Source organism: Zosterops lateralis (assembly GCF_965231275.1).
Source record: "Zosterops lateralis genome assembly, chromosome: 1".
Taxonomy (NCBI): domain Eukaryota; kingdom Metazoa; phylum Chordata; class Aves; order Passeriformes; family Zosteropidae; genus Zosterops; species Zosterops lateralis.
Window position 1 is genome coordinate 50,586,369 of NC_139762.1, and position 19,811 is coordinate 50,606,179.

Here is a 19,811-nt window from a genome sequence, read left to right on the forward strand (position 1 = left end):
GTGCACGCAATGCCTTGGAACCAGCTTCTCCTTTAAAGTTTCGGGGGCTTTCCAATCAAATCTTCCGAAAACTCAAAGAGGCGGCAGCTTTCTTCAACGGAGCCCTTTCCTGCTTCCTTTGGGCTTTATTGTTTTGTTTTATTTCGCGTCATGTTACGTTTTGGTTGATCTCTATTCTGTGGAGTGCTCGTCCTTAACCAAGGCTGCTGCTTCTCGTCTGGCTTCCTTTTCCTGGTGTGGGGCAGAGCTCCCCCGGGCTGTGGGCTGTCCCGGTGGCGGGGCTGGCGGGCCCTGGCTCGGGGGCGGAGCGCCGGGGGGCCGGGCCGGGGCCGGGGCCGGGCGGAGCGGCGCGGAGCGGAGCGGAGCTCCCTCCCAAGGCGGGACTGCTATTTTGAAGCGAGGCGGCGGCGGTAGCGGCGGGGAGCCGGCAGGAATCCGGCGGGGATCCGGCCGGGAGCGCCGCGCCGCCCTCCCGCCGCACCGCCGGGCATGATGGCTGTGGGGGACGGTGAGTGGGGACCGGCCGGGGGCTCTGGCAGCCCGGGGAGCCGGGGAGATTGGGGTATGGCAGGTTGGCGCCTTGGGCCGGCGGGCTCGGCTTCCGCCCGGGCCGGCGCTGGGCATGGCTGCTGCTCCAGCCGGAGGGGGCCGGGCACCGAGCGGGGCAGCCCCAGCCCTTCTGAGAATTGTAACCCTGCCTGGGCTCCTGGGATGGCCCGGGGTCCCAATTATTTACCGCTCTGGCGGATTCCGCTGTCAATTTTTATGTTGGCGTTGTGTTTACCCCTCTCGCCTCGGTGTTACTTGTGTTGGCCGCCTTTGCAAGATAACGCAGAATTTACTATACTGCACTGTAAACAAGCGGATGTTAACCTGAGCTGTTACGTGAAGAAATTCATACTTAATCAGCATAGCCGTAAGAGAAGAGCCTGGCTGCTGGAGTTGGAGATGTATATTTAATAAAGACATGGGATGTTACTACGTTTCCTTCCCTACACAGTGTATTGTTACACAAACCAATGGAAAGTAGGTCAGTAAAGCAATACAGACTATATGGTTGTGTTTTCATTAAAAAGAAGATATATGTTTAATCTTTATGACACCTCTTGGGTTTGCGTGTCAGCCAGGGTTCTCTGAGCTTAATACCTTGATGACTTTCTATATAATGCGTTATTATTTTTAGAGAGACTTGAGATGCTCATTGGACTTGCAGCAAGTTTAGGGATGAGGCAGAATGGCTCTGCTTTTACAAGTGACTATATATGTAGATTTGCATGAAGAAGATGGTTTATAAAGATCACAGGTTAAGATTAAATCTTTCATCTGAATTTGCTGAAACAGTAGTTGTAAGAGTCCTGAGAGAGACCATTTATTGAGGTGACCTGAAATGTGTGTTTTTCAATTAGTTCTTTCATATGTCAGAGACTGAAAGAGATGATGAGTGTGACCGGAGCAGTGAAATTATGTCTGGACTGTACAGTCTAAAAAAAAATTCAAGCAATTCCCTGATGTTTGTGTTTTTGTCATTTACAAGGTGCAAGGGAAGTCATAGTCTTTGTAGAACTGAATATGTACCAAGCTCACTCTTGCTGAGATTTTTTTTTTTTTTTTTTAATGTTTTTCTTCATCTTTGTTTCCTTCCTGTGAAGCAACACAGCCCTCCATGGTGTAAACATGAATTGTGGTAACTTGCAGATTAAGAATATAAGTTGTAGCGTGTTAAGAAATAACAGCATTCTCTAGGCAAAGCTGTAGGATTTTTGTCATTCTGTAATGGTCGAGGTTTATAAAGTGAGGGTGGTTGTGGAGCTCTCTTCTGTATAATTTAATTCGTCATTAACAAAGGCACTAAGAACAAAGTACTGTTCAGGCAGTCAGCTGACGTTCTGTGTAGGAGCTTTGAGCAATAATGCCAGATACAATTAACAGTGTGTAGGATGATTATGTAGCTGTTGGTCTCTCCTAAAACTACTGCTTACCACATTTACAAGGAATTCAGTCTTCTGATGTTGTGTTATGAAACTGCAAGGGAAAACAAAACCTTAGTTACTATTAAGAAAACTTCTTAATATTTTTTTCTAAATTTAATGATGGTTTGGTTGCGGTCTTCTGTTTTGCAAATATTCTGTATATCTTCCAAATATATGCAACATAGAAGGAAATGCTTTAGGGTCAGTGATTCTGTAGCCCTTGAGAAATGTCTTTTCTTGGCAAAATGTCATTTTATTGTGGCCAGTATGTATGGTTAACTTAATATTTGTGAGACTAGGCTGAAGACATTGTGCAGATACTCCAGAGAGCAGATCTTTTTATTGGTCTTACTTGGTTTGCTCACTTAATCAGCCTAGGTGTGTTTGGAAATGCTATTTAGAAGTGGTAATGTCGATTTTATCTTAAATGCAAGACATTAGCTTATTGGAACCTTTTGGATTTTTTTTTTTCCAGTTTTCTTGGGCACAAGCAGAAATGTAAATAAAACATGATGCTTAGCAGTTGAATCTTAATCTGATTTCTCAAGATTAAAGGGAAGAACCAGATTTTCTGTTTGCCCCCATGTTAACTGTCTCAAGCTCTCCAAGCTATTGTAGGAAGAATGTAGAGGGGGGAAAAAAATCATCCTGTGCTTGTGGCCCAGCAAACAAATGGACCGTAACTTCTACTGTACTGAATGCAGGCCAGTGGGAAAGCATGCGCTGCCTCAATCTTAAAGGCATTTCACATACTTGTGTGAGTGGAGGTCTGTGCTTGCCCTGCAAGTTGTGGAGGCTGCTGAGGAAAACCAGCCAGGAGCTGTTCCTTGCTCCTTGGAGAGGATAATGCATTTCTGCCATTATCCTCTGGTAACCAGATTAGGCTGCTGAGGAGGTGGCGAACGGAATCGCAGTGCGCACATCGCGTTGCACGTTCTCTCCAGGGTTTGTAATTCAGCAGCTTCCACTGGTGTTTCCTCACCTTGTTGGCAGTCTGTGTTATGCTACCCTGTTATTTCGTAGGTAAGGGACTGCCTTGATCCCAGTTGAACAAGGTAATTAGGATAAAGACAAAATTATCTGCCTGAAACTACAAATGGCCTTAAAGGGAAGATTAGACATAGGTTTTCTTAAGATGTACTAAACATATTGCAGTACCAGACATAAGGTATTTGAGGGCTATCTAAAAGCATATAATCAGCTTTGTAAGAGGACATATTTGGTACACACATTTGTTGCACTAGTGTATATTAAGTATACTGTTCTGTACCATATAATGAATAAGCACTTCTTTATTTATTAGTGTATTTTTATGTAAATAGCATACAGTGTAATGATGTTTCATCACTTTAAGCATTCGTCAGATTTTAGATGGTAAAGCATATGTGACTGGTTTATGAATAGAAATTATCCTTCTATCCTACTGCGTATGCATATCAAATTTTGTGTTTTGTCTTCTTTCAAAATACTTGATTAATGTATGCATGGTCCTAAAGCATGAGAACAATTATCTTCCATTCCCTGATGTTCTTCTGAAGGAAGGCTGTCTTCCTGAGTCTTTAATCTGATTAACTAGTTTCTGTGAAGTGTGGGTGCTGCACAGCTTTAATATTTTACTTTTGACTGAAAAAGGGATTGGACTTATTAAAGATACAGAAGCTACAGTGATGTTTGAGACATTACCTTGATTTAAAAATATATGTATTATTTTAGTGCATGTGGATTTCTGAGGTGTATGTCTGATTTTTCTTATCCTCTGGTTGGAGACTTTTTAAACCAACAGAGTCCTGTGAATGATGATAATAAAGCAATTGCTACACTGGCCTAGAAATTGGTCAGGCTGTAACTGTGGTGCTTTGTACCATTCAGAGCCATCTCCTGGGTGTGGGAATATAAATAGTAGCAGAAGTTTCTGTGCGGGATAGAAGCGTTTCACTTGTTCCCTCTTCTGTTCTTGTTTGGGCCTGTGTTTTCTTTAACACGCTGACTCCACCTGCATCAGCCTCTTTTCCTGTAATTGCTCCCCAGCACTCCTCTGCTGTTATTAGCAATTAGTGGGCACGTTACTTTGGGAATAGTGGCTTTACTCACGGGGCCTCAGAGAGGAAGGACAGATACCGTGAGCTGGAATGAGATTCCTCTTCTGAACCAAACCAGTGCAGAGCTTCTTTTCACAGTAAGGTCATATGCTGCTCCCAGTGATTAGCATAAATTGAGTTGTGTTTTGTCTATAAAGTGCAATAATAGACAGTAAAAGAACAGTGGGAAAGTGAAGCAGCTGAGTGGGAGAGGGAGAGAATGTGTAAACATGCCAAGGGCAGTATGAAAAGACACAGTTTCTACTAAGAGAACGGATGAATACAGCAAGGTTCAGGACTGATGTGAACAGAAAAAAATTCAAGGAAGATTTCAAGGTGCAACTCAGAGCATTTTTTTATTTAAAAAACAAAGCTGCAAGCATATGGCAGACACAGTGGTTTTCTCAAAACCAGCATAGCTTCTAGAATTATAAGTGCACCTGATTTTTAAATATATTCTAGAGTAATAACTATGAGTTTTTTTCTTCCTGTTTCTAAAAGACATTTTCAAAATAGCAAGGAATTTTGTGGGTGGTGGTGGTTGTTGTTTTCATTAAATATGAAACATGAGTTCACCAAAAAGATTTCCAGATATGTTTAATCTGTCATCCAAAGGTGTTGGTTGTCTGGAGTGCTGGACAGTTAGGAGTTACTAGTTTTTAAAAATAAGTTAAATAATTAAATTAATAATTAATAATTTTTAAAATTCTTTTGATATTTTCTGTTCTGTCTGCATGTTTTTGATTATTCCAGTATGTTGGTAATATTACATGTTTGGTGGGGGGTTGTTATTGTTTTTGAAGGTACATTTTGGGGGAAAAAAAAAAAAAAAAGAAAACAACAACAAAAAGAACATTAGAATTGTGAACAGCCACAGGAGAAATTTAAGGCCTACTAAGGTTTTCCTTTGATAGATGTTGCAAGAATCTTCCACTTGACTGATTGGATATTTGCCTTGCAGGGTTTATTTTCATCTTTGTTATCTCTGAAATGTAAGGAGTATTTCCTTACTGTTACATGTTATTTTTAATAAAGTCTTCCTGTAGTAAATACTGATGAGCAAATAAACTACATCGGGGTCATTTCAGTGTCTGAAATGCCTTCAGAGGTAAAGGAGCTCCTGTAGTATTTACCTAAATCAGAAATTCCATTCTGTATATTGTATTTATACAGCCATCTTAGTTTTAAAAACTTGTGTTTTGGTTTTTTTGTCTACTTTCTTTGCCCAGCTCCTTCATCAAAATACGCTTTCATAGCAACAGCTGGAAAGAGCAAGTTGAAAACTTGTAAGTGCCTTTTGAAAACCAGCTGTGTATGTAGACTCTTACAAGAATTAACTACAATTTAAAACTCCCAGGAGTTTCACAGCTATATGGAGTGTAGACAACAAGATTTTCATGGTGCTAGAATTTCTCTGGTTCCTCTATATGTGTATTTAATTGATGTGAAAATTCTTCTGTTCAGCTGAGAAAAATTTAAAAGTCCTCAAAGTTCTGGATGGTTGGAGCCTGAGGAAAGGTGAGGAGGGCTGCAGTTGTAGAGCAAAGCTCTTAGCAGCCTGCAGAAAAACCGTACTTCAAAATAGATACTTCTGCTTTCATCAGATGTCAGGAGCTCCATGGTGTTCCATGATTGCCTAAGCAATGAGCATGAGTAGATTTCTGTTTGACAAAAAATCCTTTATCATTATGGATTGTTTTGTTTTGTTGACCTGATAGAAGTCCTTTGGTCAATCAACTTATGCAGTGTGAGGTTTGCTATTGAACTTAAAGGTCAAACTTTCTACATTTGTGTGTAGATTGTTTTTGTTTAAAATTTCTTTGCATTGTCGAGTCAATTTTTACAAACTCATTATAAACATTGTGAGAAACAGTCTCTGTGTATTATTTGCGGGTTGGATCATGTTCCCAAAATATTAGAGAAGTGGCAGCTACTAAAGTTGCCTAACCATATACCAGGTACTTCAGATTTTCCGTATCTGGTGTGAGTTTTTTAGCTGCTGGGGTGCTGGTGGGTGAGAGGCTGGACATGGATTGGCACTGTGGGCTTGCAGCCCAAAAACCCAGTTCTGTCCTGGGCTGCATCAAAAGCGCTGTGGTTAGCAGGGCAAGGGAGGTGAGCTGTTGAGTGAGTTCACAGGAGGCCACAAAGATGATCAGAAGGCTGGGGCACCCCTTCTGTGAAGACAGGCTGAGACAACTGGGATTGTTCAGCCCTGAGCAGAGGAGGCTCCAGGGAGACCATACAGCACTTTCCTGTACCAGAAGGGGGCCCACAGCAAAGAGAGGGACCTTTTACCAGGGCATGGTGGAGCAGCTTTAAGCTGAAAAAGGTGTATTTAGACTAGAAATTCTTCACTGGAGGTGGTGAGGCACCAGAGCAGGCTGCCCAGAGAAGATGTGGATGCCTCATCCCTGGAGGAGTTCATTGCCAGGTTGGATGGAACTCTGAGAAACCTGATCTAGTGAAAGGTATCCCTGCCCATGGCAGGAAGGTTAGAACTAGACAATCTTTAAGGTCCCTTAAACCCCAAACCATTCTATGATTCTGTGTTAAAAAGTCCAGTTTGCAGAGAGTTGAGCATCTTAAAACCACCAGTTTTATTACCCGCAAGTGAAGTGGCAGCACTGAGAGTAAAATAAAGATAATTTGCCACATTTTCTTAATCGCTACTTCTTACTGTGTGAGGCAGAGATCAGGTGGGTCAGTGAGCTGAAAGGCCATTAACAGTCCCTTCCATTCCATGCTGTGGTGTGCATATTTTCATGTGCAGATTATTTCCTAAACTACATGGATCTAAAATTCAGAAAAGTTAAGTCTCTCAACATTTTATTTGCTATGTGCTCGTATTACACTTTCTGCTTCTAGGATCTATATTTTATTTGTTAATCTGCCTTGCTGTTTTACATTTTCAACATGCAAATTGAGCTGAGCATACAGAAATTGGCCACACTAAAAACTAATGCAAATGTTAGCAGCTATCATGATCTCTCTGATGGTCAATTATATCTGTCACTGTCACACTCTAATAGTAAATCACAATTTAAGCTCCCTGTTTGTAAACCTTCTCATTGGTGTTATATATATCTGATGCCCCTTCCCTATCACACATACTTGTGATATACATTAAAGATGAATGAACATGGTACTTATGAGTGCCTCTCTTACCCTTGCTGTGATGTAATTGATAGTTTGAAAATTCAAGTCATTAAGCCCAAGTGCTTCTGTGTGACTGAATTAAGTACTGGAAATGTCCTGAATTGAATCATTCCTCAATGGATATCAGTTGTTCGATTGAGTTAGCTGCAGATAGGTAAGTATGATAGTCCTTTTTTCTACTTTTCTGAACTTAAATACATCAATAATGCTAGCCATATTATTGCAGTTTATGGATAGTGGTTTCTAGATAAAATGTATTTTTGTGATAAATATATTGGTTTTAAAATAGGTCATTAGATTCACTGAAGAAAATGCTAGTGCTACTGAGAGTTGGATACTTGATGTATAAGGAAAAGGAATTCGTGAAGAAAGAAATGGAATGATTTCTGGAGCTGAGATAATAAAGACAGTAATTAAACCTGGACTACTGAGCAAAGACTGGCTCTTAGATTACAGAATATTTTAAATGCAAATAGTGAAGTTTATACTTGAAGATACTTGAAGTGGCAGCTTTTATTGGAGGGCAGCTTAAGCAATGGACTGAAGGGTTTGGCCACAAGTGGGCTCTGAATTCTGATAGGCTACAATAGTTAAATAAACTATCAGTTTTGGTAGAAATTATGAGTCTTTTATGTGTAAAGTGGCTCACAAAAATTAACCAGGCATCAAGTAAAAATTCTATTAGAGCCTTGTCTTTTTCTTTCTTTTTTTTATCCTGGTTTTAAGTGAATTACCTGCTTTCATTTTAATCAGTGTCTGGATAGGGAAACTCTCTGAGGGAGTACTCACTCATTTAGCAGGAATCTTGAGTGCTTCAGAAGTTACTGTCTTTCTCAGCTTTAATTCCGGTATTTCACAAGAGAGCAAAACATTTGTGCTGTGGTAGGCATGTTTTACTTTATGCTAAAATAGGGGAGTGTCCCATCAGTTCCTGTGTTACAACTAGTGACTCAACCTGTGTATTTAAAATGTCAAAAATTTTCAGTCTTTGATTTCAAATGCAAGGCAAATCTATGTTCTTTCTACACCTTTTTGCCTTCCCCCTGCCTAAAAGGCACCTGATTGTTAACATTTCAGTGCTGGACATAGGGGTCCAAATAACATGGCCTAGAGCAATGACATAGTGCAGATGTTGAAGAACAATAGCATTACGTAGCTTTATTTTAAGCCTTGCTGTTTAGTCTTGAGTCCTTTTTTATGTGTTTCCTTGTCGTGAATTCTGGAGAACCTCTTTCTCTTCTCCTTTTACTGAGAAAATGGTGCTTCATTTACTAATAGGTTGTAGACTATTAGGTGTTGATTCAGAAGGCTATTGTGCGTGCCTCAGGAAAGATGTAAATAAAGTGAAATTGATTTTTAAAGTACAGTGATACTGAGTGCACCTTCAGTTTTCAGTAAGTTTGCTGGGAGTAACATTTGGGAAATGTTACACATGTATAACAAAAGAAAGTCCAATTGCAAGAATTTAGAAAAGATTAAATGATTTATTAATTCATTTAAACGTGTGGACTGTGGTAATTTTACAGATGCTATAAAAATATAAAATATGGCAAGATTTGCAGAAACGGTCTTAAACTATAATAGGTAAAAATTACAAAAGTACTTAAGTTTACAGGAGATATTCTAGAGCTAGAAATGGGATTGAAGCTTTCCTTGGGAGCAAAATTAGCTCAGTTGCTTATTTGAGCTTATTGCACCTTTATTTGAAACCTGTAGTTAAATCTTGTCTTCCAGCCAGACAGTAGTAAGATACACTGAAAGACTAACTTTTCTTTGAGGTTAGGAAAATATGACTGAGGATGTGTTAAACTTTTTCTGAATTAACCTCTTTTGAATATAGTCCTTCATGTAATTATGGAGCAGAATGGATAAACTACTAATGTCATTAGAATAGACCTGTATAAGTGTGGATAATTATTGTGGCATGTGCCATTGCCTCTCCTAAATATTTCTTTCTTAAAAGCCTGTTAGGTCTAGTATCTTCTTCCTCATTTTCCTTGTTTTCTTTTGTCCTATTCATTGAGGGTCATGTTTTAAAAAAAACCAAATGCATATACCAGAACAAAAAAAAAAAAAAACCAAAAAAAAACACCAAAAGCAGATGTGAGCAGGTGTTACACCAAAAGTGCTGTAACTGATGGATGGAATGTAGGAGAGCTGCATTTTGCTTTTTGAAAACTAAGGGGAAATGTTTAAAAATTTGAGATCAGATCAGCAGCAAAATTTAACTGATAAATATTTGCCTTACTCCTGTTACTGACTCTTGATCCCCTTACTTGGTGCCTTTTTTGATTTTTTTTTTTTTTTAAGACATTAGTTCACTGGCACTGACTGAAAAAATAGCATGTGAAAAAATATGTTTAGCTTAAGAACTTTGGGGGATTTTTGAACCAAATTGTATTGTTCTTTAAACACTGTTCTCATTGGTATTTTACCTTGTCCATCCTCTATGAGGTTACTGCAGAAAAAGGAGACTCTTTTGGCAGGAGTTTGAGATTTTGCTGATGAGCATCAGCATATATTGCACAGAAGAGAACCATTTGCCAGCACTGAGTCATTGGTACAGTTGCTTCCTCCAGGAAGGCAAAGAGGAGCAAAGAAGGTAATGTGAAGTCAACTTAAATCCATCAGCAAGTGGCCACATGTTGCCTCTGTGCCTCCACTATTGTCTCTGGAAGAGCCATGCTCCATCATTGTGGGAAGCAGGCTTTTGTTTAGGCATGAGAATTTATCTCCCAATGGTTTAGGATCCCAAGACCTGCTGTGGCACAGGGAGAATGCCAAGGAATGATGCCTTTGTGGTAGATCTGAAGCTTCTTAGGTGCAGTTCATCTGTCCAGCCGTGGGCGTGCCTTGCAGTGTCCACAGCAGCCACGCAGAGCCAGCAGGCGTGACAGGAGACCCACTGGAGATCTGTGGCCTTCTGGAATGTCAGCTGGCCACCAGACAGGATGCCCAGCACTGTCTAAACTGGTTTTAGATGACTCTGCTTAGGCAAATGAATCCTGTCCTTTGTCCTGTCCAGGACAAACAGATTTGGACTGTATGGAATGCCTGATGTGTAAGGGATAAAGTTCTCACTAAATGATGTGGGGCATTGGCTTGAAGTATGGATTAGAAGGATCAGCTAACTTGATGCATGTGTAGTGCTTGCGGCTTCATTTTCATGCTTGACAGAAGTTGTTGTGGGCCACACCAGTTCATCTGGAATTGAGCTAATGATCCAGTCCCAGATGTTCCAAGTAATTGATGCAGTCTATGTTTGTAAGTCACTGAAGGGAGACTGGCAGTGAGTGTCTTGGTAGACACAGAATGGGGGAGTGACTTGGAAAATGTGAAGAGTTCATCTACTTGGCTTTTTTTGTTGTTGTTTAGGCAGGATTTTGCAGTCGTCCTCATAAATATTTTGTGGTGTGAAAAAGGAAGTGCTAACAGAAGGTAGAAAACACTTCGTATTTATTAGCAAAACCTACAGTTATCAGTTATTGAAGCAAAATTGATACAAATTTCTTGAACAGAAGTAAATTTAAAAGCCATTTTATCAATCGTGTAAGTATTAAATATATTGTGTTATCTGGTTGGGCTATTGTTAGTCTACAGTAAAATACTGCAAGTTGATATTTACAACCCTAGTTGTGTTAGATATGTAAGATGTTGCTACTGAAAACAGTATCCAAATTTGCCTTTATTGCCAGCTTTAGTTAAGTCTTACTGCAGGGATCCAGTTTTTTCACCCCTATAATGTCACTTGAGGAGCTGCTTTAAGTCAGTTAACTTCTGATTTCCTGCTGCTGAATAGCACTTGTAGAATATGGATCTTGTGTTTGTGCTGCTGTGTAGGTGATACTGATTTAATTTTTCTGTTACTATGACTTAGAGAATGTTGATACCAGAATATCACATTAGTTATATGAATCTTCAAACTAGTTAAAGTTGAGGCTTGAATTGTAGTGACAACAACTGTATTCTAATTTAATCTTCTTCGAAAATAAAAAAAAAATCTCTCTGGATATGAAAAACTTTAGATTCTTCTCTAGATTGTCCTTGTCACTGGATACATATTTATGTTTACTGGATACGTAATTACTGCTCTACAGGCAAATCACAGTAAATAGATTGTTTTGAGTACTAGAATGTGCTTTGAATATCAAGTTTCATTATAAGTGTTTATGCTTTGATCTCTCTGAATACTTCAGAAAACATACACTATGTATTTGTGATCTGGCCCCCAAGAGTAATGCTACAAGGCAGGAAGATAGCACATGTATTTTCTTTATTTTTAGTTCAAATGGCATAATTTGTTTCCTAAGAATTTTAGTATTTAATGCTCTGTGATAGTTCAAGTTTTGGTCTGTCTGCCTGGATTTAATCTTCAAATAACTTTGGTAAATCATAAGTTCAGAAAGTGTGGTAGACTTTGGGTTATGGTGTGTCCTGCAGGTTGGTTTGGAGGGTCTTTTACTGGAAAGATTTCTTAGACAACTCTTTAAAAGTTTTATAGAAATGCGCAGCAGTTCATTGATAGCAGTTCTCTTGGTTCACTGCTGTTCACTGGTTCACTGTACCTGCAGAACATCCTCTATGGTGCAGATCTCTGCCCTTCATTAGAAGAGAAAACTTCTGATGCTTAGATTTTGAACCTTGAGTTCCTAGCTTTCTGAAGATAAAAACCTTCTCTTGAATTTTATCTTCCCTAGCTTTGTAGTTGTTCATATGGAAGAGAACTTGTACCAGAGTGAGAGCATTTGTTTCATCAGGTTTCTGCAGGAACTTTTGGCAATACTAGATTCCAGGCTTTTCTCTGTATGGTGTGCTTACTTCCAAAACTCCTTTTCCACTGTGGTTTAAAATACTACGTATCAAGTACAAGAGCAGTGTTGTGAGATTTAATAGAGGGTCAGGCGTCTTTATTGTGTTTTTCTTTTAAGATGTTTTGTGTGTTGCTAGCTATTCATATGACTTTTTATTTTTAGTACCTTGGAGCTTTGTTTTAAAACACTGTTGGGATAATGCTGTCTTAGCTGTCAAGTGTATTTGCGTGCGCAAAATTTGATACTCTGGAAGTGTTAAAATGACCTAGAATGAAAATTATCCAGCCATTTTAGAATGAAAAACATTTGCATCCATCCAATGGCTTTGTTTTGAAATACCAATTACATTTAGGCTTTTATGACTTCGATTGTAGAAATATATTTTGTTTGTAGACTGCATAAAACTAACATTAGAGGCACAGTGTGATACTGAAATGCAGCCATTCCTCTGCTCTGTGTGTTGACTGTCAGGAGCTCCATCCCTGGTCCTTTGGCCAGCCAAAGGCGTGTAGTAAAGCCAGATTGAGCGGAACTGCTCCTTGATGATACCCTGGAGAGCAACAGTTACAGCTGGAGCTGGGCTTCTCCATGCTGAAGTACATGGAAATGCTTTTACAGGAGCTACCAGCAAGTGGATCATTGCCGATGAGTGAGAGCACACAGAAGGCACACTGTAGTAGGGGAAGCAAATAAAATGCTCTATTTTCATGAAGTGCTGTAAATACAGACTTCAAGTTTTGGATCTTCACAGTGTGAGGCATGTTTCTAAAAATAAAATGTCCCTAAAGATCACTCAGGATTTTGATGGTCAATCCTAGGGAAGTAAAAGTGCAAAGGCCTAAAAGAGTAGGGAGCAACCTCTGGTTTCTTTAAAAGACAGTATGGAATTTTCCTGCTTATGTTTATTTAAAAAACAAATCCAGAGCAAAAGAGGCTCAGCTGCATTATCACTTTAGCCTTAATAGAATTCAAACAGATTCTTTTCACCCATTAATTTTACATGCTTATGATACTGTGCTGTTATTTTGGAACACTTCAAGTAACTGTACAGCAATTTTAAATTTATTTTAGCATCAACCATTAAAGTCTGCTTAAGAACACCCGTGTATCAGTGATTTAAATCAGTTCTATGTGTCTTAAAAAAAAGATGACTTTCATGTGGACTGAAAAACTCTAAAACTATTTCATAGTGTGGATTTTTAATCCAATGTTAAAAATCTTTTAAACGTATGAAAAAATACTCTTTAACTAGGCAAAGTAACTTGACAGTATCACAAGAACACTCTTCAGTGTATCCTCTAATATACACAACACATCAGTAGGTCATAACATTTGCATTTGCATTTTTTTCTGAAATTCTATTTGTACATTTTGGGGTTGAGCAATAACTTCTACTATTACCCATCTTTGATGCTACTTCATAATGAATTGTTTGGTAAAAATAAAATTAATTTGTCTGAGTCACTGGTTCCCAAAGTACACAGTTGTTTGGGATTGTCTAGATTTTTCTTGATTAGGAGATTTTGCATAAATAAGCAAATGCTTACTTTCTCTTTTTAAGATGGTATTGCACATAACTATTGTTCCAAAGGCTTGTACAATATTTGCATATCAGTGCTGCGTTGTAGAGCTGTTGGGTAGTAGGGTGAAAGTCTTGCCTGTTTCTTCATCAGATTTGAAAATGCAGCAACAGAACCATTTTTATTTGCAAAGTGTGTTTTCACTTTTAGTCTGTTTTCATGATTCCATACTCACGTGTCAATGTTGATCTGGTCATGCTGTTCAAAAATCTGCAAGATATTTCTAATGTTATTTCAAAATTACCTGTAATGTTGCCGGTATCCTAGATATTAACCCTTGCCACTTACCCTTCTATGACAGTCTTTAAATCATTTCACTTTATCTGGCCTTTGTGTTAGTGGTTTCCTTGCTCAAAATCTTTATGTCGGGGTCTATTTAAGATAGTGAGAGTAAAAGCATCAGGAATCAAAATGTATTCTGGCTCAGCCCGTGTGCTGAGCGGGAGTGCTGTTTCCATGGCAACACACAGGCCAGTGAGGGGGAAGGCTGGTGCCTTTTCCTCCGGTTCGGAGTTTACAGATCCAAACAATTACTCTTAGCAAGATTCACTTAAAAATCAGTGTTTATAGGAGAGGAGGAAATAATGTTAATGAAAATTGTTACTATGCATCCATATTTTTCATGTGATGGTTTGTTTCTTTGATCATGGAGGTTCATTACTGCGAAACACAGCTTTTGGCAGATGCTAGAAAAATGTACTAACTATAGCAGCAGTGATCTTGGGCACATTAAATACAGGGTGTTCTGGTGTTCGATGGTGCTGCAAACGCTGCTGGACAAAACCTTGCTATACCCTTTAATGTGAGCTGCCTTCCTCTGGGAGGCTACATTGTTAAATATAGTTGACATTTCCTGGGAGCAAGTTCTGAATAAGCGATGGGTAAACAGTTAACCATTCCAGAAATGATGAAGCTTTCCAATTAATTTGGGTTTGGTTTTTTTAAAAAATGGCAGGTTTTAGAGCAGGTAATATGGTAAATTGGTTTGTCATTACTGTAGTGCAGCTATATCTCAGCCTCGCCCATTTTATTTATTATAGGAACCATAGGCTGGTATGTTTTCTGTGCTCGAGCTTATAGATTAATCCTTCTTCCCTAAGTGGGTGGGGAAAACATTATGTTCTGCTATTGGAATATGTTGGGGTTCTTCTAAGGCACAATATTTTGAATTTAGAATAGAGACTGTTTAGTCATTAGAGATGAATTTCTTTCATGATTAAAAATACACAAACCTGAAATGAGAGGAGAGAGGAGTGCAAGCCCCGGGATATTGTCTGCCTGTCTAATTTTTTTAACGAAGGATTGGAATAGTGGCAAATACCGTGTGTGGGAATGAATTTATTTGCATGGAGAATTTTCACCTTTTCCTCTGGCGTTGGCTCCCAGAAGATGATGTCACCTTGCAGCTCATTGGTTGTGCAGCACCTAGTGCAGGGAAGGGAGAGAAAGATGCCGGCACAAATCTCAGTGGTGGATCTAGGGTGTTTGCGAGCAGATTTTGATAGAATCTTTGATTAGTATGAAGAATTTACTGCATGTGGCCATGTGATGTGCTGGGTCCGTCCTAGGGTGAGGGGATTGAAGAGCTATCAGAGGAATGAGGCGACTGATCTGCAAGAGGATCTGTGATTGTAAGTTGAAAAATCTGGGTGGAAGGAAGGAGACAGGGAGTGCTAGTTAGACACATTGTGGGAGGATGTGTAGCAGAAAATGCATGCATGAGTGAAAGAAGGAAAAGGAGAAGCATTATTCTTTGGTCGACTGGAATGATAAAAATTATATTAAGGGCTTTACTTTTAGGAAAATATTAAGAAATGGTTAAAAAAATTCAGTCTGTGCAAAGATATTTTTCCTTTGTGGGAGTGGATGTGTAGGATTCATTTTTATGTTCAGTTCTACTGTGGTTAATTATGAAGAGAAAATAATATTTATAAGCACTCGAGATGTAGAAAATGCTGTTTATCTCCCATTGTCATTTTATTCCTCGGTCAGAGACAGGATGAACTGATAAATACTTGTTTTTATTTGTGCATTTTGTGAATTTCTGTGAAATGTGAAGGAAAATAGTTGGTTAGGAAATGAAAATACACCCATTCTAATAGCTCTTTTTTTATTTAATGTATCTTTTTCTAGACAAAAGCTTTGATGATGAAGAGTCAGTGGATGGAAATAGGCCATCATCAGCTGCTTCAGCCTTCAAGGTTCCGGCACCTAAAAAGCCAGGAAATCCTTCAAACAGTGCAAGAAAGCCGGGATCAGCTGGTGGGCCTAAGGTTGGAGGTAATGTAAAGCTATTCAGATTCTAATCAGTGTTCCCAGAAACCTTGCCAGAGCAGGCACAAAACAGAGAACTTTGTAAGGTGATGTTTAATTCATGACTGCAGTATTTTTGCAGAGCTGAGAACAGTAAGAGGGACCCTGTTTTATGTAATTATTCATCTGTAAAGGTGTGTGCATGTTTGTCTGTTTTTGTGAGTGTACACTGAGCTTATTAAGGTCTCTCATATTATAAATAAAATTAATGTCTGGAGTTAGCACATATGTTGGTGAAATGAATATATATATGTATGGGTGTCTCTGCTGGAATCCACACTGCACTTACTGTATATATAAATATCCTGTGAAATTCTGGAGAAGGTCTGTGTCAATGAAATTTTTACTGTAGGTCTGCACTGTTTCACGTGGCTAGAAAGAATTAACCATCACCCAGAGCCCTCATCAGAGGTGTATATTACATCTGGGTGACTTTTATTGTTATTTTTTTAACTGTCAGTATTATGAAATTGGTTGTGAAAGATAAAAAATGAGGGCCAAAACCCTTGGCAGAATTTTTTTGTATGATATGGCTTTAAAGCAGTGTAATGAGGAATGCTTAGTAATTATGATCCTGGAACAGGGAAATCCGCATTTTTTTAGGGCGGGGGTAGTCTAACAAAAGCAACTGTTTACTGCTAAAGAAGTGGCTGCTTTTTTGATGGTTCATGTACACATTCAGAAAAAATACATAATTCTCTGGAAATAAACCATACTTCAGGTACAGGGTTTTTATGAATAAGTGGTTCTTTTAGTAAGGGTTTTTTGTAAGAATAATTTTTCCGTGTTCCTATTCATGTAATCCCATATGTGATCTGCAAAGCAAATATAAAATTTGGAAGGAGATATGGCAAACAAGCTGCCTTAAGTATTTTCACATTGCTAAGATACAGCTAATGTTTCAAAAAATTACTGGTTTTTAATTGTTATCTTAAGAATTCTTAATAAATTGAAAAGATTTCCACAAGGCTGGATCAGCACTGTCATAGTGTCACTGTGAATTGATAGCAATATATATCAGAATAGTATTAGAAAATGCCACCTAAAAGATTCCATAAAGAAAATTATCCCATTGATATTTATTATTGTTGTTATTATTGCACACAGTAAGTATTATAAATAAATAAATAAAAATAAGCAACTAATTATAATGTAATCTCCTTTAACCTGAAGCATGGTGTTTTTTGCATGCAAGACTAACATACATAGTACCAGAACTGAATGCTTAGGATTCCTGTTTATTTCAGTATGGGCTTTTAATAATATTTTATTTAATATAGATGGGTTTTAATGTATTTTTTTTACATGGAGGCTTTCACTTTACATGCTCTGCAGTAAAAGCATGGAGATAGAAAGTGAAGGGAGATAAGAACAAAATAACCACTCACTGATTTTTCAGTTTTTCTAAAAATACAGTAGTAAAGCAGATCAAACCCCAAAAATTATTACATGCTTTTTTCTCCTTTTCCTATATCGCCAAACTTAAAAAATATTGCAATTAAGCATGTCAGAACCAGAGTACTTTGGTCATTCCTTGATTTATACCATCTCCTTTCAACTGTGGAAAATATTGGGCTGTGTTTACATACCCATCTACTTCCCTTCCTATTTTTTTATTTGGTTGGGTGTCTGTAGTCAGAATTTTAATATAGTATTTACAAATCCTACATCTCCTGCCTAATCAAGAACATTAGTATAGATGCCAAATGTATTTCTTAAATTCTTAAATAAGGTCATAGACTCTTGCGGAAGTGAGGAGCTTCCTGTAATAATCTTAATATGAGCAATGACAGGTCAGACAAGAGGTCTGGGCAGTCCACTGTCCCACCTGACAGTGGTTAGAAACAGCAACCAGAGACATGTACAGGAACAGGAGAAGTGTCTAGAGGCACACTGTTATTATGGGACGAAATGCTGGGTTTGGAAAGATTTATTCCACAGAGAACCATGGTCTTTGGAGAGTCCAGTTAGGGCATCCTGTTCTGCTTATCTAGAGAGTTCCTTCATGGCTACTACAAAACCTTGATGCTCTCTTGCATCTGGTTTCTGTAGGATCTAATTTGCAGGTGCCTAAATGACACCTGAGATTTTTCTCCAGCATCAAAATTGCCATCTCTGTAGAGTAAATTTATAGTTCTGGAAGTTGTTTACTCTTGCTGATGTAGTAAGGCTCAGCTGTATCCTAAAGTCCTAAATCCTTGTGCTCAGCACTGCATTCCAAGTCAGTAGTCAGTGGGCGTGCCATTTCTCGCCTTTTCCTCATAAGCACTGGATGGGTATTTCAGGCTTTCAGTGCTCACCTCGTGCTTCTGCCACCTGTTGGTCCTGCTTGTCCCTTTTTTCTGACTCTCAAGTCTCCATTAATCCATATTCAGAAGTTGCAGTTCAGCCTTGGAGGAAGAACTAGAAGCAGCTCCTTTAACCGTGTTGCTTTTTATATCCCTTTCACAAAAATCTCCAAAGTCACATAAGTGACCTGCAATTGAAGCAAGTCTTTTACTGCAGTTCCTCCTCTTGAGACTTCTGTGACCAGGCAGAATTCAGTGCAGATAGAAGTTGTGTTGAGCAAAGGCTGGGATTACTGCAAGTTCCATTCATTTAAACTGCCTTTTATATTTTAAAGGATCCCAAAGATCCTTTTCATAGGATGTTGCTTGACAAAGGTGTATTTTCCTATGAGTAGTAGGTGGCAAAGTACAGGTTTTTTTCCTGGGTCCAGAAAGGATTTGAGGCTATCCTGTCTTGAGACTGAGAAAATGGAACTCCTTAGCTGTGCTGCTGGCTTTCTTATCTGCTGACACCTGCTGAATTTCTACTTCAGATGCCTGAGTGCTTGGCTTTTCAGTATATTCGTCATGGAGATGGTTCTTAATGAAGAAATGGATAATTCCACCACTGCCCAGATATGCCCTTCAAGTGAAAGAACCCACCTGATAGTCAAAAAAATAATTTCTCACTGTTTTGGGCATTTTCCATTTAATGCAGGAAATATACTTTGGTGGCACTGGAAGTGCAGCATCATTGTCCCAGAAAGCAGGTGAAACAGGTATTTATATGAGCAATAGCAGTGTCCTATTCAGCCTGGAATTCTCTCTCCTTGTGCTGGGAATGAGTGTGCCAGACATTCTCCTATTGGCAGTTGGGATGGGAAGGTTTGTAGAACTTGTGGAGTTGCTGACAGGTGTGATCAAGCCTACTGAAGACAGTTTGCCAAAGAAGTGCTGCATCAGGCAGCCATGGTGGGAGAAAAGAATCCAGCAGGCTGTTTCTCCTTGGACTTTTCTGCTTGGAGATGTTCAGACACTGAGCTGCTTCTTAGTGATGAATGAGAAGTGATAGGTCTTCCACTTAATAGGGACAGTGCTTTGTTTGGCATATTTCTTGTTCCATGGTCAATACACTTCCCCAAGTTAGACCTTTGCCAGCAAGCGCACAGCTGATCTACTTACTTCTGATACACTTGCTCTCAGCTCTTCATTCAGGTGGTAGAGCCTCTGGAAATACTACTTTGCTCTAAAGCCTTCTTACTGAGGATGTGCACTCTGTCTTCTGCCCTTGCAGAAATGGACACTCAGGGGCTTTTTCTTGGCAGTATGGCACAAGCAGCTTTTTAATAGTAAGGGATGCCATAATTTACAGGAGAAAAGGACTTGAGTATGTCAGCCAAATGAGCTACATTCCTGTGCTGTTCAAGATATCTTATAGGTGTTTGGCAAGTTCTCTTGCAAATGTGAAAGCCTTGTTCCAAGTCTTCTAGGGAATTGCCTGCTTGTATACATTTGGAAGCTTTATGTAATCTAAGTATTAGTAGGAAACCTCAGGCTGTCTCAAGAAGAAGTCTGGCACCCTCTTTTTTCCCAAAATGTCAGTTTAGGTCAGTAGTCTTTAAAATGGATTAAA

At 39.0% G+C, this 19,811-nt stretch overlaps 1 protein-coding gene across 10 annotated transcripts in view; it reads left to right on the plus strand.

Moving 5' to 3' along the window:
• The window catches only part of CLASP2 (cytoplasmic linker associated protein 2), a 143,584-nt gene that overhangs the window by 40,771 nt on the left and 83,002 nt on the right, over positions 1 to 19,811 (plus strand). For 9 of the 10 annotated variants that reach the window (XM_083862094.1, XM_083862093.1, XM_083862095.1 and 6 more), the window contains exon 8: positions 15,732 to 15,878. In XM_083862094.1, coding sequence (XP_083718220.1) covers positions 15,732 to 15,878 — 147 coding nt within the window. Of the gene's footprint in view, positions 1 to 418; positions 509 to 15,731; positions 15,879 to 19,811 lie in introns of those variants that run through there. The other variant, XM_083862101.1, reaches the window with a different exon arrangement.